General features: G+C 38.4%; 1 protein-coding gene across 3 annotated transcripts; it reads left to right on the top strand.

The window, feature by feature from the left end:
• The first annotated feature begins 546 nt into the window (after positions 1-546).
• On the top strand, positions 547-11,199 carry LOC118825944 (collagen alpha chain-like). 3 transcript variants are annotated; one of them, XM_036596816.1, is made up of 9 exons: positions 547-658; positions 5,526-6,943; positions 6,986-7,306; positions 7,437-9,248; positions 9,353-9,445; positions 10,045-10,143; positions 10,228-10,332; positions 10,499-10,585; positions 10,955-11,199. In XM_036596816.1, the coding sequence occupies exons 3-9, from the start codon at positions 6,991-6,993 to the stop codon at positions 10,978-10,980; spliced, it is 2,538 nt and encodes an 845-aa protein (XP_036452709.1). In that variant the 5' UTR covers positions 547-658; positions 5,526-6,943; positions 6,986-6,990; the 3' UTR covers positions 10,981-11,199. The 3 variants fall into 3 exon arrangements, with proteins under 3 accessions (XP_036452709.1, XP_036452710.1, XP_036452708.1); XM_036596817.1 differs by having other exon boundaries at positions 5,526-7,306; positions 7,437-7,733; positions 7,764-9,248; XM_036596815.1 differs by having other exon boundaries at positions 5,526-7,306.
• The last annotated feature ends 2,122 nt before the right edge of the window (positions 11,200-13,321 follow it).

The raw sequence follows: 13,321 nt of genomic DNA, 5'->3' as shown, positions 1-13,321 counted from the left end.
CAGATGAGCTATCGTCTCTGACTTTACATCTACAAGGTGGACCGACAAGGTAGGAGTGTCTGATAGAGTGGACAGTGAGTGGACACAGTGTTTAAAACTCCAGCAGCACTGCTGTGTCTGATCCACTCGTACCAGCACAACACACACCAACACACCACCACCACGTCAGTGTTACTGCAGTGCTGAGAATGATCCACCACCCAAATAGTACCTGCTCTGTGAGGGTCCATGGGGGTCTTGACCACTGAAGAACAGGGTAAAAGGGGGCTAACAAAGTATCAGAGAAACAGATGGACTACAGTCTGTAACTGTAGAACTACAAAGTGCACCTATATAGTAAGTGGAGCTGATAAAATGGCAATGTATATGCTATAACAGTTCAATGTTTTTGATCAGTATTTGTGCTGTTTGAGCGCTGTTTTAATAGTGAATGAATAACGAGTCCAGAGCTCAGCTGTGCAGAAACATCCTGATCCTGCTGCTCTTTGAAACACAAGGCTTTTTACTCTTCATGTGAGGAACCTATTTATATCCGCTGTGTAACAGGCGGAACGACGTCAGCGCCGCCGCCACTCAGAACGAAACTAAAACCTTACCGGAGTTCTGAATTTTCAGGAGCTGGCCGTCGACTGAAGTGTGGAAAAACGGCTCCGAACAGGTGAGAAACTTCACAACTTTACCAGAAACTGCAGCGAATGTTATGTTTGTAGCGCTTCAGTGAATGTGGGCTGATTTCATGTGGACTGGAGGAGGAAAGTTTGGCTTTTAGAGAAGCTCAGGCTACTTTATAATATCAACCACAGACTTCAGAGTGAGTTAACCCCCTAACCCCTAAATCTCAGGCCCATTGCACACTAAGGCTTTTTACTCAGTACCTACAGGGCCTTCAGTGCAAACTGACTGAACTGTTCTTACACACACACACACACATATACACTCATATATATATGTACACACATTTTGGGCTTTGGGCCTGTCCTGGCCATTTAAAGGGTTAAACAGCAGGCCTGTTGTTGTTGTTGTTGTTCTTCTTCTTCTTCTTCTTCTTCTTCTTCTTCTACTACTACTAATAATAATAATAATAATAATAATAATAATAATAATAATAATACGTAGTAGTAGTAGTAATATTCAATAAACCTTATTATTATTATTATTATTATTATTATTATTATTATTATTAGTAGTAGTAGTAGTAGTAGTATTCAATAAACCTTATTATTATTATTATTATTATTATTATTATTATTATTATTAGTAGTAGTAGTAGTAGTAATATTCAATAAACCTTATTATTATTATTATTATTATTATTATTATTATTATTATTATTATTATTAGTAGTAGTAGTAGTAGTATTCAATAAACCTTATTATTATTATTAGTAGTAGTAGTAGTAGTAGTAGTAGTAGTAGTAGTAGTATTCAATAAACTTTATTATTATTATTATTATTATTAGTAGTAGTAGTATTCAATAAACTTTATTATTATTATTATTATTATTATTAGTAGTAGTAGTAGTAGTAGTAGTAGTAGTAGTATTCAATAAACTTTATTATTATTATTATTATTAGTAGTAGTAGTATTCAATAAACTTTATTATTATTATTATTATTATTATTAGTAGTAGTAGTAGTATTCAATAAACTTTATTATTATTATTATTATTATTATTATTAGTAGTAGTAGTAGTAGTAGTAGTAGTAGTAGTCGTCTTCAATAAACCTTATTATTATTAATAGTAGTAGTATTCAATAAAACCTATTACGATTTTTTTTTTTTTTAGACTTACAATATATTACTTAACAACAACTACTAACTACTGACTAATATGTCAGTTATGTGCAGAAGTCAGAGATCACCCTGCATTTATTTCATTTCCAGTCAATGTCAGTGTGAATGTGTTTGGCATTACTTCCTTCCTAAGAAGCATAAAATGCTAAACCAACTCCTAATACTGAACTTTGTAGGTGTAAAACAATATCACTGCAGATTTCTTTGTCTCCGGAAAAGAGTAGAAGTGGTAATAAAGTTAAGAAAACACGCTAAACACTGAAACATCTGCTTTTATATTTAGTTGCTGAGGCTGTTCTGAGTAGAGATTTTACACAGTGCTGTAGTTCTGGGCCCACATACAGGCGCATGCAGCTTTAATGGGTGAACTGAAGTGTCACCTCCAGCAAAGACTTAAAAAAGTTATATTTGTTGGTAAATTTCATTTTGGATTTGGTGAATGTGACACCGCCAGTGGTAAAGGGAGGTGGACAGGAAGTCTCACAGTGCACAAATCAGGCTTGTTTTACCTGTTCACCCACACAGAGCAGCTTCTCCATTATCCCATATTTCAGTCCTCGTTCATTCAGACTGTGCTTAAGAGAAAGAGACATCAGTGGTGGACAGTAACTAAGTACATGTAATTCTTTACTGTGCTTAAGTAGTTTTTTCGTGTATCTGTACTTTACTGAAGTTTTTCCATTATGGGTGACTTTTTACTTTCACTCCACCACATTTCAAAGTCAAATATCTCACTTTTCACTCCACTACATAATGAGAAATCTGTCGCTCCTTTTGGTTTGTGTGTGCATAAAAACGTAACATGTCAAAACGAAAGAAGCGTGAAGCAGCACACCAAGTTTTTATTAAACTTAAACTTGTAACTAAGTTGCAAATAAATCTTAAACTGAAACTTTGCTTGTTTATAAAATGTTATTTCAGAGCTGCTCAGTTCTACCTGATGGAAACTTCAGTGTTTTGTGATTATGATAATTTTAATAGACATCAGTGTCACTAATTAATGATTAAAAGACTGGTTTACCAAGAGCGACACTGGAGTATTTTCACCTAAAATGAGTTAATGAAGCAGAGTCTTGTTACAAAGATGATAATAGAACATTAAAGCCATAATTAAACTTTTAGTACGTTTACTTTCCATACTTAAGTACATTTGAAGGCAAATACTTTTGTACTTTTACTCAAGTGGAGGTCTAAAGGGAGGAACTTTTACTTTTACTGGAGTAATATTTTACATTGGGCATCTCTACTTTAACTCAAGTACATGGTTTATGTACTTCGTCCACCACTGTGAGAAATGCTCTGTGTGTGTCAAAGTACAAACATACAGTGACTTTTTATGGCCAGTAGATTATTCTGCTGACCATATCTAACTCCAAAGGCATGGAGATTATACCGATAGAAATTAGAACTAAATGCCAGTCAGAAAATGTGAATTAACAGAAAAACTGAATTCTTTTTAAAATTCATTTCTGTATAGCAGCAAAAAATGGTTCTTCCATCATTACAAGCTTGACATTGTTACTGTAGAAGAACCCTTTTAGGTGCTATATAGAACCATTTTCAAATAGGTTCTATATAGAACCATGTACAACACGTTCTCCATCAATATGAAGAACGTTTTCACCATGCAAAGAGCTCAATGTTCATGGTTCTCTATAGAACTACTGTCTTTACAGAAAAAATTGAAGATCTTTAAGATCCCAGATTGCTTGACAGCATTGGTCTTGGGCTAATTCTAAGCTGACCTTCAGCTCCTGTACATCCCTAATAACTCCATCCAGTCTTGTTTGTTCCCTCTACAATCAGCTGAATGAAGCACTTAAAGTCATCTTGCTGCTGAGGTAAAATCTCTTTGTAAAACTCTCTCTGCTGCTCCAGTAACTGGGAGAGTACAATCACTGTGACCACTGAAATATGTTCACAAGGGGCTGTTTTAGCATGTTTAGCATGATGTATAAGGAAGTGAGAGAGGTTGGAGAGGTTGATATCCGGTCAGGCCTCTATGTCCGAGGCAGAGTAGGCCCAAAAATCCACCAACCTGGACTACCGCCGCTAACTCCAACATTTATGCAATTATTTACAATATTGAAGCGAAATACAGATCAAAGTCAGCTTGGAAGGTAGACAGCTGTGTTTAAAACCACCAGACAGGACTAAAAAGGATTGTTTGTGCTGTCAGTGATGCACAATGTGGTTCCCGATTCCAGCAGCTAGTGTGGCTGTTGTTTTCTTTAACAAAGTTATTACATTTGATGGAATAACTTTCCGTGAGGGAGCTTCTAGAGACCTTAAAACCTTCAGACGTTTGGTTCTTGTCACCACCACTGTGAACAATTCTCTGTGAGTCAGTAAGCATTTCTCATTAAAATCACTCTGAATGTCCTTGTTAACATCTCAACCCTTTACTTACATAGAAATGTTGAAAAATCAGATGAATATAAGTTTTGATACTTAACCCCTTACATGGCCAGCAGGCCCAAAGTCTTATTACACACTTCTATGACCTAATAATAAGCCTTAGTATGTCTTAAGCCTGAGGTTTTGAGGAGTTTTGTACAGGAGAAAGTGACAATCAAAATAATATAATGACTGAAATAACTCATGGTGCTTTTGGTTTCGATATTTAAGTACATTTAAACTATTTTTTACTTCTGTACTTTTACAATAAATATAAGCAGGAGAGAAATATAAACAGGAGATTTCTACTTTTACTCAAGTTATACTTAACCAAGAGCATTTCTGCTTCCTCTTTAGTGCAGAAACATTGTACCTTGTCCACCCCTGTTTATAACATGCTTTGTTTCTGACGTTGACCATAGACCGTTGAATCAAGACCATATAAGTGCTCAGTCAGTCTGCCCTCCGCTTTACTTTTGTGGATCCTTATGCTGTAAAATACATTATTGAGGAAGTCAGACTATAAAAAGAATTGTAGCCTGGCTGTAGGTTTGGTCCATCTTTCTTGAGGCCAATGTTTTTATCCATATCATGCTGTGTGTTGTTTCTGTATTCAAACTGCAGTTTAGCATGGAAGATAAATCTGTCTTACTGTTACAGGGACATTTACTACAGTTTTAATGAGACACATACACTAAGAAAGAATTAATAACATTAAAACAGTGATAAGTATTGTAACAATACACTAAATTCAGAGTATTACAGTGGGGTCTTGATTCAATATATGTTTTGCTACAGCAAAAATAAGGAGTTGTTGAAAATGTGCCGTATGTTAATATGGTGATGGTCCAATTTTTAGCTTTTGAAACAAAACCTGTGATTTATAGTATCCCAATCTAAAGCTGTGGCCACAAGCTAATATGTTAGCTCCAGGCTAACACACTGGCCACAAGCTAATCACAATACAACAGTACAATATGATACACTGCAATATGTATAATATAATTCAGTACAATATGATGCACTGTATTGTTCCAGCCAATCCCATTATAATTTTTTTGGATATTCCAGGTTTGGCAGTAAAATGTGTATATTTATGCAACAACCTTATTTATTTAACTAAATATTTATTTACTTGTTCATGGTTCTGTCAAGGAGCAAATTGGGGTTTTCTGTTATTATTAATTTGTGGCATTTTTCAGTTTATGTGAGCTATGTTTAAAGAAAACATTCTCTCTGTACATATGTCAGTACTGTAATAGAAGGTTTTCTGCTGGATTGTTTCAAAGTGTTTTTCCATGCACTGTTTAAAGCATCATTTAACGATATTTCAGGGAAATCATAATAATCCAGTCATGACGCTGTCGAAGCAGAGAAGCACTCTTTCACGCCTGTCCATCATTCTCCTTGGAGAGGATTGGTCAGGAAGGAGCTCAACTGGAAACACCATTCTGGGCAGATCAGAATTCCAGGTTGATGGAACCTCTCCAGAGCCGTTAACGGTGGGGTCAGGAGATGTCGAGGGCAGAAGAGTGACTGTAGTGAACACCCCTGGTTGGGAGCCAGGGTGCCACCCAAAGGTGCCACTCCGAATCCTGGAGAGAGGATGTGGCCGTGTGTCTTGGGATACAGGCCAGGGCCCCCACGCCCTTCTGCTGACTGTTCCCATCTTCCTTGACATGGAATGGAACCAGAAGGTTGCAAAAAGGCTGCTGAAGCTGTTTGATGACAACATATGGAGACACACCATACTTCTGTTTTCCAAAGCTGACCTGCTAGGTTTGATGAGTTTGGAGAGATACCTGGAAGGTAGTGGGAGGCCCCTCCAGGCCCTGGTGGAAAAGTGTGAGCAGAGGTACCATGCCCTCAACAACCGGAAAATTGACAACCGAAAGCAGGTCAGGGAGCTGCTGGACAAGATTGATCAGATGCTTGTAGAAAATGGTGGGAAGACTTTCCAGATGGTTGACAGCGGTTGGGAAGAGAAAGCAATGGTAGAGCATAAGACAGAGGCCCTTAAAATGAATGTGCTGGAAGAACAGCTGAAAGAGATGATGGAACGACTGGCACAGCTGGAGGAGGAGCTATGTGAACGGAGAGAGAGAGAAATCTGTCTCAGGCCAGAGAAATATATGGTCAAATCACTGAGACAAGAGGAGGAATACCCAGACTTTTTGCCTGAGCAAAATACTCTCCAGTGCAATCAACCTTTACAAAATGAGATGGAGCCTCAGGTGGACATGCAGGATCCTTCACTTGAAAACATCTACATGGAAGATGAAGGGAATGAGGCTTTACCTGGGTTTTACCCAGAGGACAGAGCTGAAATACCAGATGTGTACAGTGAACTGGGCGTACAAGAAGCAGAGTTTGAGGAGGAAAAGGTCACAACAACTGACTGTAACTTTTCTAGTGATGAAGAAATGCCTTCTGATGGCTTAGCGACAAGAATATATGAGGAACGTTATGCTGAATTCGAGGCTGAAATATCACAAATAAACAGGGAGGAAATGCAGAACCAGCAATCAGTAGAGCAGAAAGAGCATGTAGGAGAGTATGAGTGGTCTGAGAAGGAGCCCACTGTCAAACAGGCATGTGAGGACAGACTGGGAAGCCAGTCAGAGGATGAATGTCTGAGCCATGCCTCAAGCAGAAATCTATCCATGACCAGCAATGATGAAGAAGAACTGCACACACAAAATGAAAGTGATTCAAATGACACAAACAGAGCTGAAGGGCTCACTGTGATGGAACAACCTAATCTGCAGGGGTCTGACCTGCAAAATGGTGATGAGAAATATGCTGACCCAGAAGACAAGGATCATCCCGAAGCCATCGAAAACAGAGAAGCCGATTGATGTCAAAGAAGAGCAGACAGCAAACAAGACAGACTGCAGTGGGGCTGCAGTGAGGGATGCTTATGAGGATGCCTTCAGACAGGTAGAGGAAACACATGTGGATGAAGCTGCCCAGGAGGCAGAACTGATTAAAAAAGAGGAAAACAACCAGCTGCAGTCGTCTACTGTGTTGAACGCTACTCAAAATTGGGGCCACCTAAGGAATGGGACAGAGAGTTTCATAGTCGTTTATAGTCAAATCGACAGCCATCAACAAGGTGAGTGAATATTAAAAATCGTTGATATACACATTTTTAGTTTTTAGAAATCATGTAGATACAGCCTTCAATTAATGACCAATTAGTCTTGTATCAGTATAACAAAAAAATGTTTTCTTTTTTTTTACAGGTGCAGTCAGGATTGATGTTCTTCAGGTTTTTATCTGCTGGAGAAACCCGAACCCTTCCTTTCGAACATCATCAATTTATTTCATCATATGCTGTGTCAGCATCGACTGGGCACTGTTCATAATCCAGTTCCTGTTTGTGACATGGTTATATCTCATAAATAAGAGCCTGAAGAGAATTTTATTCTCAAAACAGCCAAAGACAGGCGATCAAAATGAGAACACATTGGTGTTTCCTGGGCACCAGCAGCAACCAGCCAAGGAAAGGCACCAATGGGAGCATCAGGAAGACCCAGTACTGCTGGATGGTGTTGACTGGACTGAGGATTTGGATGGAGAGATGCACCAGCCTAGCAAGACAGAAGATGATGAAGGGATACCACAACACAACTTGAGAGGAGATGAAAAGATATCCCAATACAGAGATGACAGCAAGAAGGGTAATGATGGGACACCACAACACCGCAGGAAGGGAAATGATGTAGAGACACCCCAACATAGCAAGAAGGAAAATGATGGAGAGACGCCCCAACACAGCAAGAAGGGTAATGATGGAGAGACACCCCAAAACAGCAAAAAAGGAAATGATGGAGAGACACTCCAAAACAGCAAGAAGGGTAATGATGGAGAGACACCCAAACACAGCAAAAAAGGAAATGATGGAGAGACACCCAAACACAGCAAAAAAGGAAATGATGGAGAGACACCCAAACACAGCAAAAAAGGAAATGGAGAGACACCCCAACACAGCAAGAAGGGTAATGATGTAGAGACACCCCAAAACAGCAAGAAGGGTAATGATGGAGAGACACCCCAAAACAGCAAGAAGGGTAATGATGGAGAGACACCCAAACACAGCAAAAAAGGAAATGATGGAGAGACACCCCAACACAGCGAGAGGGGTAAAGATGGAGAGACACCCAAACACAGCAAAAAAGGAAATGATGGAGAGACACTCCAACACAGCGAGAGGGGTAAAGATGGAGAGACACCCAAACACAGCAAAAAAGGAAATGATGGAGAGACACCCCAACACAGCGAGAGGGGTAAAGATGGAGAGACACCCAAACACAGCAAAAAAGGAAATGATGGAGAGACACTCCAACACAGCAAGAAGGGTGATGATGGAGAGACACCCCAACACAGCAAGAGGGGTAATGATGGAGAGACACCCAAACACAGAAAAAAAGGAAATGATGGAGAGACAGCCCAACACAGCGAGAGCGGTAAAGATGGAGAGACACCCCAGCACAGCAAGAAGGGAAATGATGGAGAGACACACCAACACCACAGAAAGGTAAATGATGGAGGGATACCCCAACACAGCAGGAATGGCAAAGATGGAGGGATACCCCAACACAGCAGGAAGGGCAAAGATGGAGGGATACCCCAACACAGCAAGAAGGATAATGATGGAGAGACACCCCAACATAGCAGGAAGGGCAAAGATGGAGGGGTATCCCAACACAGCAAGAAGGGTAATGATGAAGGGATATCCCAATACAGCAGGAAGGGCAAAGATGGAGGGATATCCCAACACAGCAGGAAGGGCAAAGATGGAGGAATACCCCAACACAGCAGGAAGGGCAAAGATGGAGGAATACCCCAACACAGCAGGAAGGGCAATGATGGAGGGATACCCCAACACAGCAGGGAATGCAATGAAGGAGGGATACCCCAACACAGCAGGAAGGGGAATTATCAAGGAACACCCAAACTTATCGAGAAGAAGGATGAAGGGATAGTGCAGCACAGCAAGAAGAATAGTGACAGAGGGATACCCCAACACAACAGGAAGGTGAACAGTCCTACAGGTGAGCGTCATTTTTCTCACAACTCTGAGTTGCTTGCTTAATTATTTGATATTACTGGTGTGTGAGTTGATGTTTGCTGAAGGTGTTATCTTCCTCCACTGTAGGAGCTATGAAAGAAGAGGGAAAAGCTCCAAAAGAAAGATGTCCACCTGCTTCAGAAGAGAGAGCGTCCTCCTGGAACAAACTGAATCATCAAGGTCTGTCTAGGGTTAGATTATGAAGCTTTAGCTGATGATGTCACTGTCCCATTATGTTAAGAATTGGTAAAATACTTTTTTAAAGGAATGTTTTAAAGGAATAAACTAAATGAAAAGAGCCTCTTTTTACCCCACACGCAGTTGATTAGTCATTACATATTTCCTGTCCAAGGTTTGCTATTTTTTAAGTTTTGCACTGGCAAAATGGCCAAAATGTTGTCTATACTTTTTGTTCAGGTCTATTGACAACAGTATGCCATACAGTGTCAGAAACCACATAAGCAAGTCATTTTGAAATTACTGAACAACTACACAAAGCCAAATATATGAGAATTTAGACATGCAGTTAGCTCCATGCTGACCAGGTCTAAGCTTTCTTTACTTGTTAGCAACTCTAGTGCAAAACTAGACACTGTTTGTTGAAAATGAGCAATATAAATAATATATTCTAATATAAATAAATATTAGAATTTATACTTAAGAATTTTAAAATATCTGATATTCGTTTACGGAAGCTGCACAAAAGCTCTTTGTTTTTCTCCATTTTCTTCGTTTTCCAAGCAGACAATCAACAATTCAGTCTCTTCTGTTCATTGTAGGAGACACAGATGATGGAACAAATCCTGAAGGAGGTTTTGGAGGGAGTCAGTGTGGACACTTAAGCTGTGATCTCATTTCTATGCAAACAGACTTTCAGTGTTAGTTTCCTTGCCTTTCTCTTCATAATCAATAATACTTAATATGGCAACAGCATGTGAGAATGAATCTTGGTGATGTTACAGGTGACCAGAACTGTGATGAACAATTCCTTGTGAAAAGAGAGGAATTTAGGACAGAAAGAAAAGCCAGACGAAGTCAGAGTTTGGAACGCATCGTTACACTAAGCTGTGAGTTTTACGGTGAACTTCTTTTAAATGAAGAAAGGCTCTTGCATGTTTTCAGGGTTTGCTCTGTCAGGAGCGTAAACTATTTTAGCACTCCAGAACACCAGACCACACTAATTTCTTAGTGAAAAGGTTTGTTGTGCTTTTCAACCAGTGTTTTCTTCTCAAGGTCTCAGGGAAAAGGATATGAGAAACGAGAGAAGCATCAGAAAGATCAGAAGAGCCAAGAGCCTAGAACGATTTATTGAGCTCAGCTGTAAGTCTTGTATTTCTACTCAGATCCACACATTCACTACATATACATAGAAGATACTGCACATTTGTGTTAGGGACCGCAAGTTGATACGTTTCTCTACAATGAATTATTTCACATCAAACCACTCCGAATGACTGTTTACATCTCACTGATTTAAATCATAAATGTGGTTGAGTTGCTTCAGTGTTGAAGGTTTTTCCATTTCTGTTTTCATGCAATTTAACAACATCTCCCAATCTGACAGCACAGTTGTCTAAATAGTTCAACAGAACCTGTGTATAAATTTAATTACTGATCTGTCGAGTTTTTGAAGGCCCTGCTCTTCACAATTTTATCTAATAACACATACCATTTTCATGTTTCTACCAGGCCTCCCTCAGTGCAAGCATCCTTGATGAAGGAAGCTCATCTGATGGTTGGATCTCAGTGTGTTTGGTGTGAATGGCTGCATTGTGATGGACTCTAATTTGCTACAGTCAATGTTTCTTCATTATTTGTTTTTTAAGACTGTGCTTGAGAAGAAGTCTGTGAACAAACCTACTGCCATTTTAAACTGTCATTTAAAACGTCTCTTAATGCACTTTGCTGACACCTACTGGCCAAAGGAAAACAAAGACAACATGCTGCCATTTTGCATCTGAGCTACTGCCTCAAAAATCAATAGTAAACTGCACTGCAGTACTTATGTTGCTGCCTTTCTATTTGTCATATTCACATCTTATTTATCACATTCTATATATCATATCATATATTTATCATATCCTGTATATCATATTACCATCACATATTAGATAGTTGTAGATAGTATTATTGCCTTATAATTTTACCATTTTAATAGTATTTTTTGGAATGCACTGTGTTAGCTTTTAGCTTTGGAAAGTGCATGAACTGTCTAATAGAAAACCATGAGGTGCCTTGAGAATAAAGAGCAATTTTATAGTTTTGTTATCCAATAAAACCACTGTTTTTCATTCTCAGCTTGATTTATATTCCTTCCTTTGGAATCTGAGTTGGACTTTTTGCCAAAAGCTAAAATGCCATAGAAGATGAGAAGTATTTAGACATTAAACTCATTTTTCATGAGAAAGTAGTGAGTGTTCAGACAGTGATAATTTTTTATATAAATTCCAATAATTCCATAATGTCTTTTGACTTTGTACGTATATAAATAAAACTCTTCTGCTAAAAGAGCAAATTTAATATTTGCACACAAGCATTTAGACAAATCAGAACTGATTTGAAAAACTGTACTCTAGTCAGGCAAAACAAAAACAGAAGTCTTTGGAAATAATTCACTCATCATGTTTAGAAATAAAAGGGTTACATGTATGATCCCCAGAACATGCACAGTGAAGCATGAAGGTGGGAGCATCATGATATGTGGATGCTTATACTGCAAACAGTACTGGGGTTACATGTCATCAGATGGAGAAATGTACTACAACATATTAGGGGAGAATTTTATCTTACCGGCAAGAAATGAATCTGGGGAGATGACGGATGTTTCCATGACAAAGACTAAGACAAAAATAACAAAATAACTCCGTGCTGGATTCTAAAAAAAAAAAAGGTGAAGGTGTTTTTTCCATGAAAAAATTTAGGTAGGATTTTGAAATTTGAGTCCATCAGAGTGACCCTTGTAACCTTGAGAACTTTGACATTACTTATTACTGTAGACGTCTCAAAGCTGCCATCAACAGCTTTGCCACAAAGTACAAATGTTATTAACTTGTGATGCCTGAATAATTTTTTACCTGTCAATTAAATTTTAACCTTCTCAGCTCCTTGAGACCACCGGTGGTTCCAAAACACACTTTGTCATATTCTTCATAACTTTCATATTTCATAAGCTACATTCAAAAGGTGGGGCCATATGAGGCTGTAACTGTCTTCTTTCCAGTCAAATAGATGGGTGATGTAATTTTAAACCCTTATAATAAAAGAAGCTGAATTTTTTTTTCTACTGAAAGTCGACCCATTTTTCCAGAAATCTGGGCTATAAACTATAAACAGACGGTGTCTCTTCAGTGATCTGCTCTGTAAAAAGTATTTTTAGAAAATAATACAAAGAGCGTCTAAGATTTTTGGCTTTCAGCAGTACATTGTAAGCATATAGCAATATGTGTGATCATAAAACATGTTCTGTTCATTTGAGGGGAACTTTTACAAAAAAAAAAAAAATAAATAAATAAAATAAAAATTTGTATTTATTTTCATGCAGTTACTGAATAATTTGCCTTACGATTTAGTCATGAAAATTCAGATGGACAAACCAAAATATACCCTGGAGAATAAGAGGTTTGTTTTTGCTAATAAAAACATGCTTGTTCATATTTTTTTATTAAGTAAAAGTCAAAATATATTATGTGTACATTTGAAGTGGATATGTGCACTGGGAGTATATTCAAAATCTAAGAACGTGAATACTCGTTTCCCCTCACTGTACACCGTGGGTCAATTTCCCGGGAAGGAATTAGACCAAGTCCTGAACTGAATAGCATTTTGAAAGGAGAGTCACCTTTAAAATTAATTGTAGCCTAGAATTAAAATTAATCCCCATGGACGAAACCAGTTATGTCCAAAAGAATCCAGATACCCCTTCTTATTAGTGAATTCAGCAACCTGAAGGTGCGTCCACTGCTGATACACACACACACACACACACGGCTTGAAAAATCTTCATAGAAAAGCACTGTCAAAACAAAGGGATGCTCTGGAGCAGCTGCACCTGAGCTC

The sequence above is a fragment of the Colossoma macropomum genome, unplaced genomic scaffold, assembly GCF_904425465.1.
Source record: "Colossoma macropomum unplaced genomic scaffold, Colossoma_macropomum, whole genome shotgun sequence".
Taxonomy (NCBI): Eukaryota; Metazoa; Chordata; class Actinopteri; order Characiformes; family Serrasalmidae; genus Colossoma; species Colossoma macropomum.
Note: the sequence above shows the minus strand (reverse complement) of the source record. Positions and strands in the feature narration are given on the sequence as shown.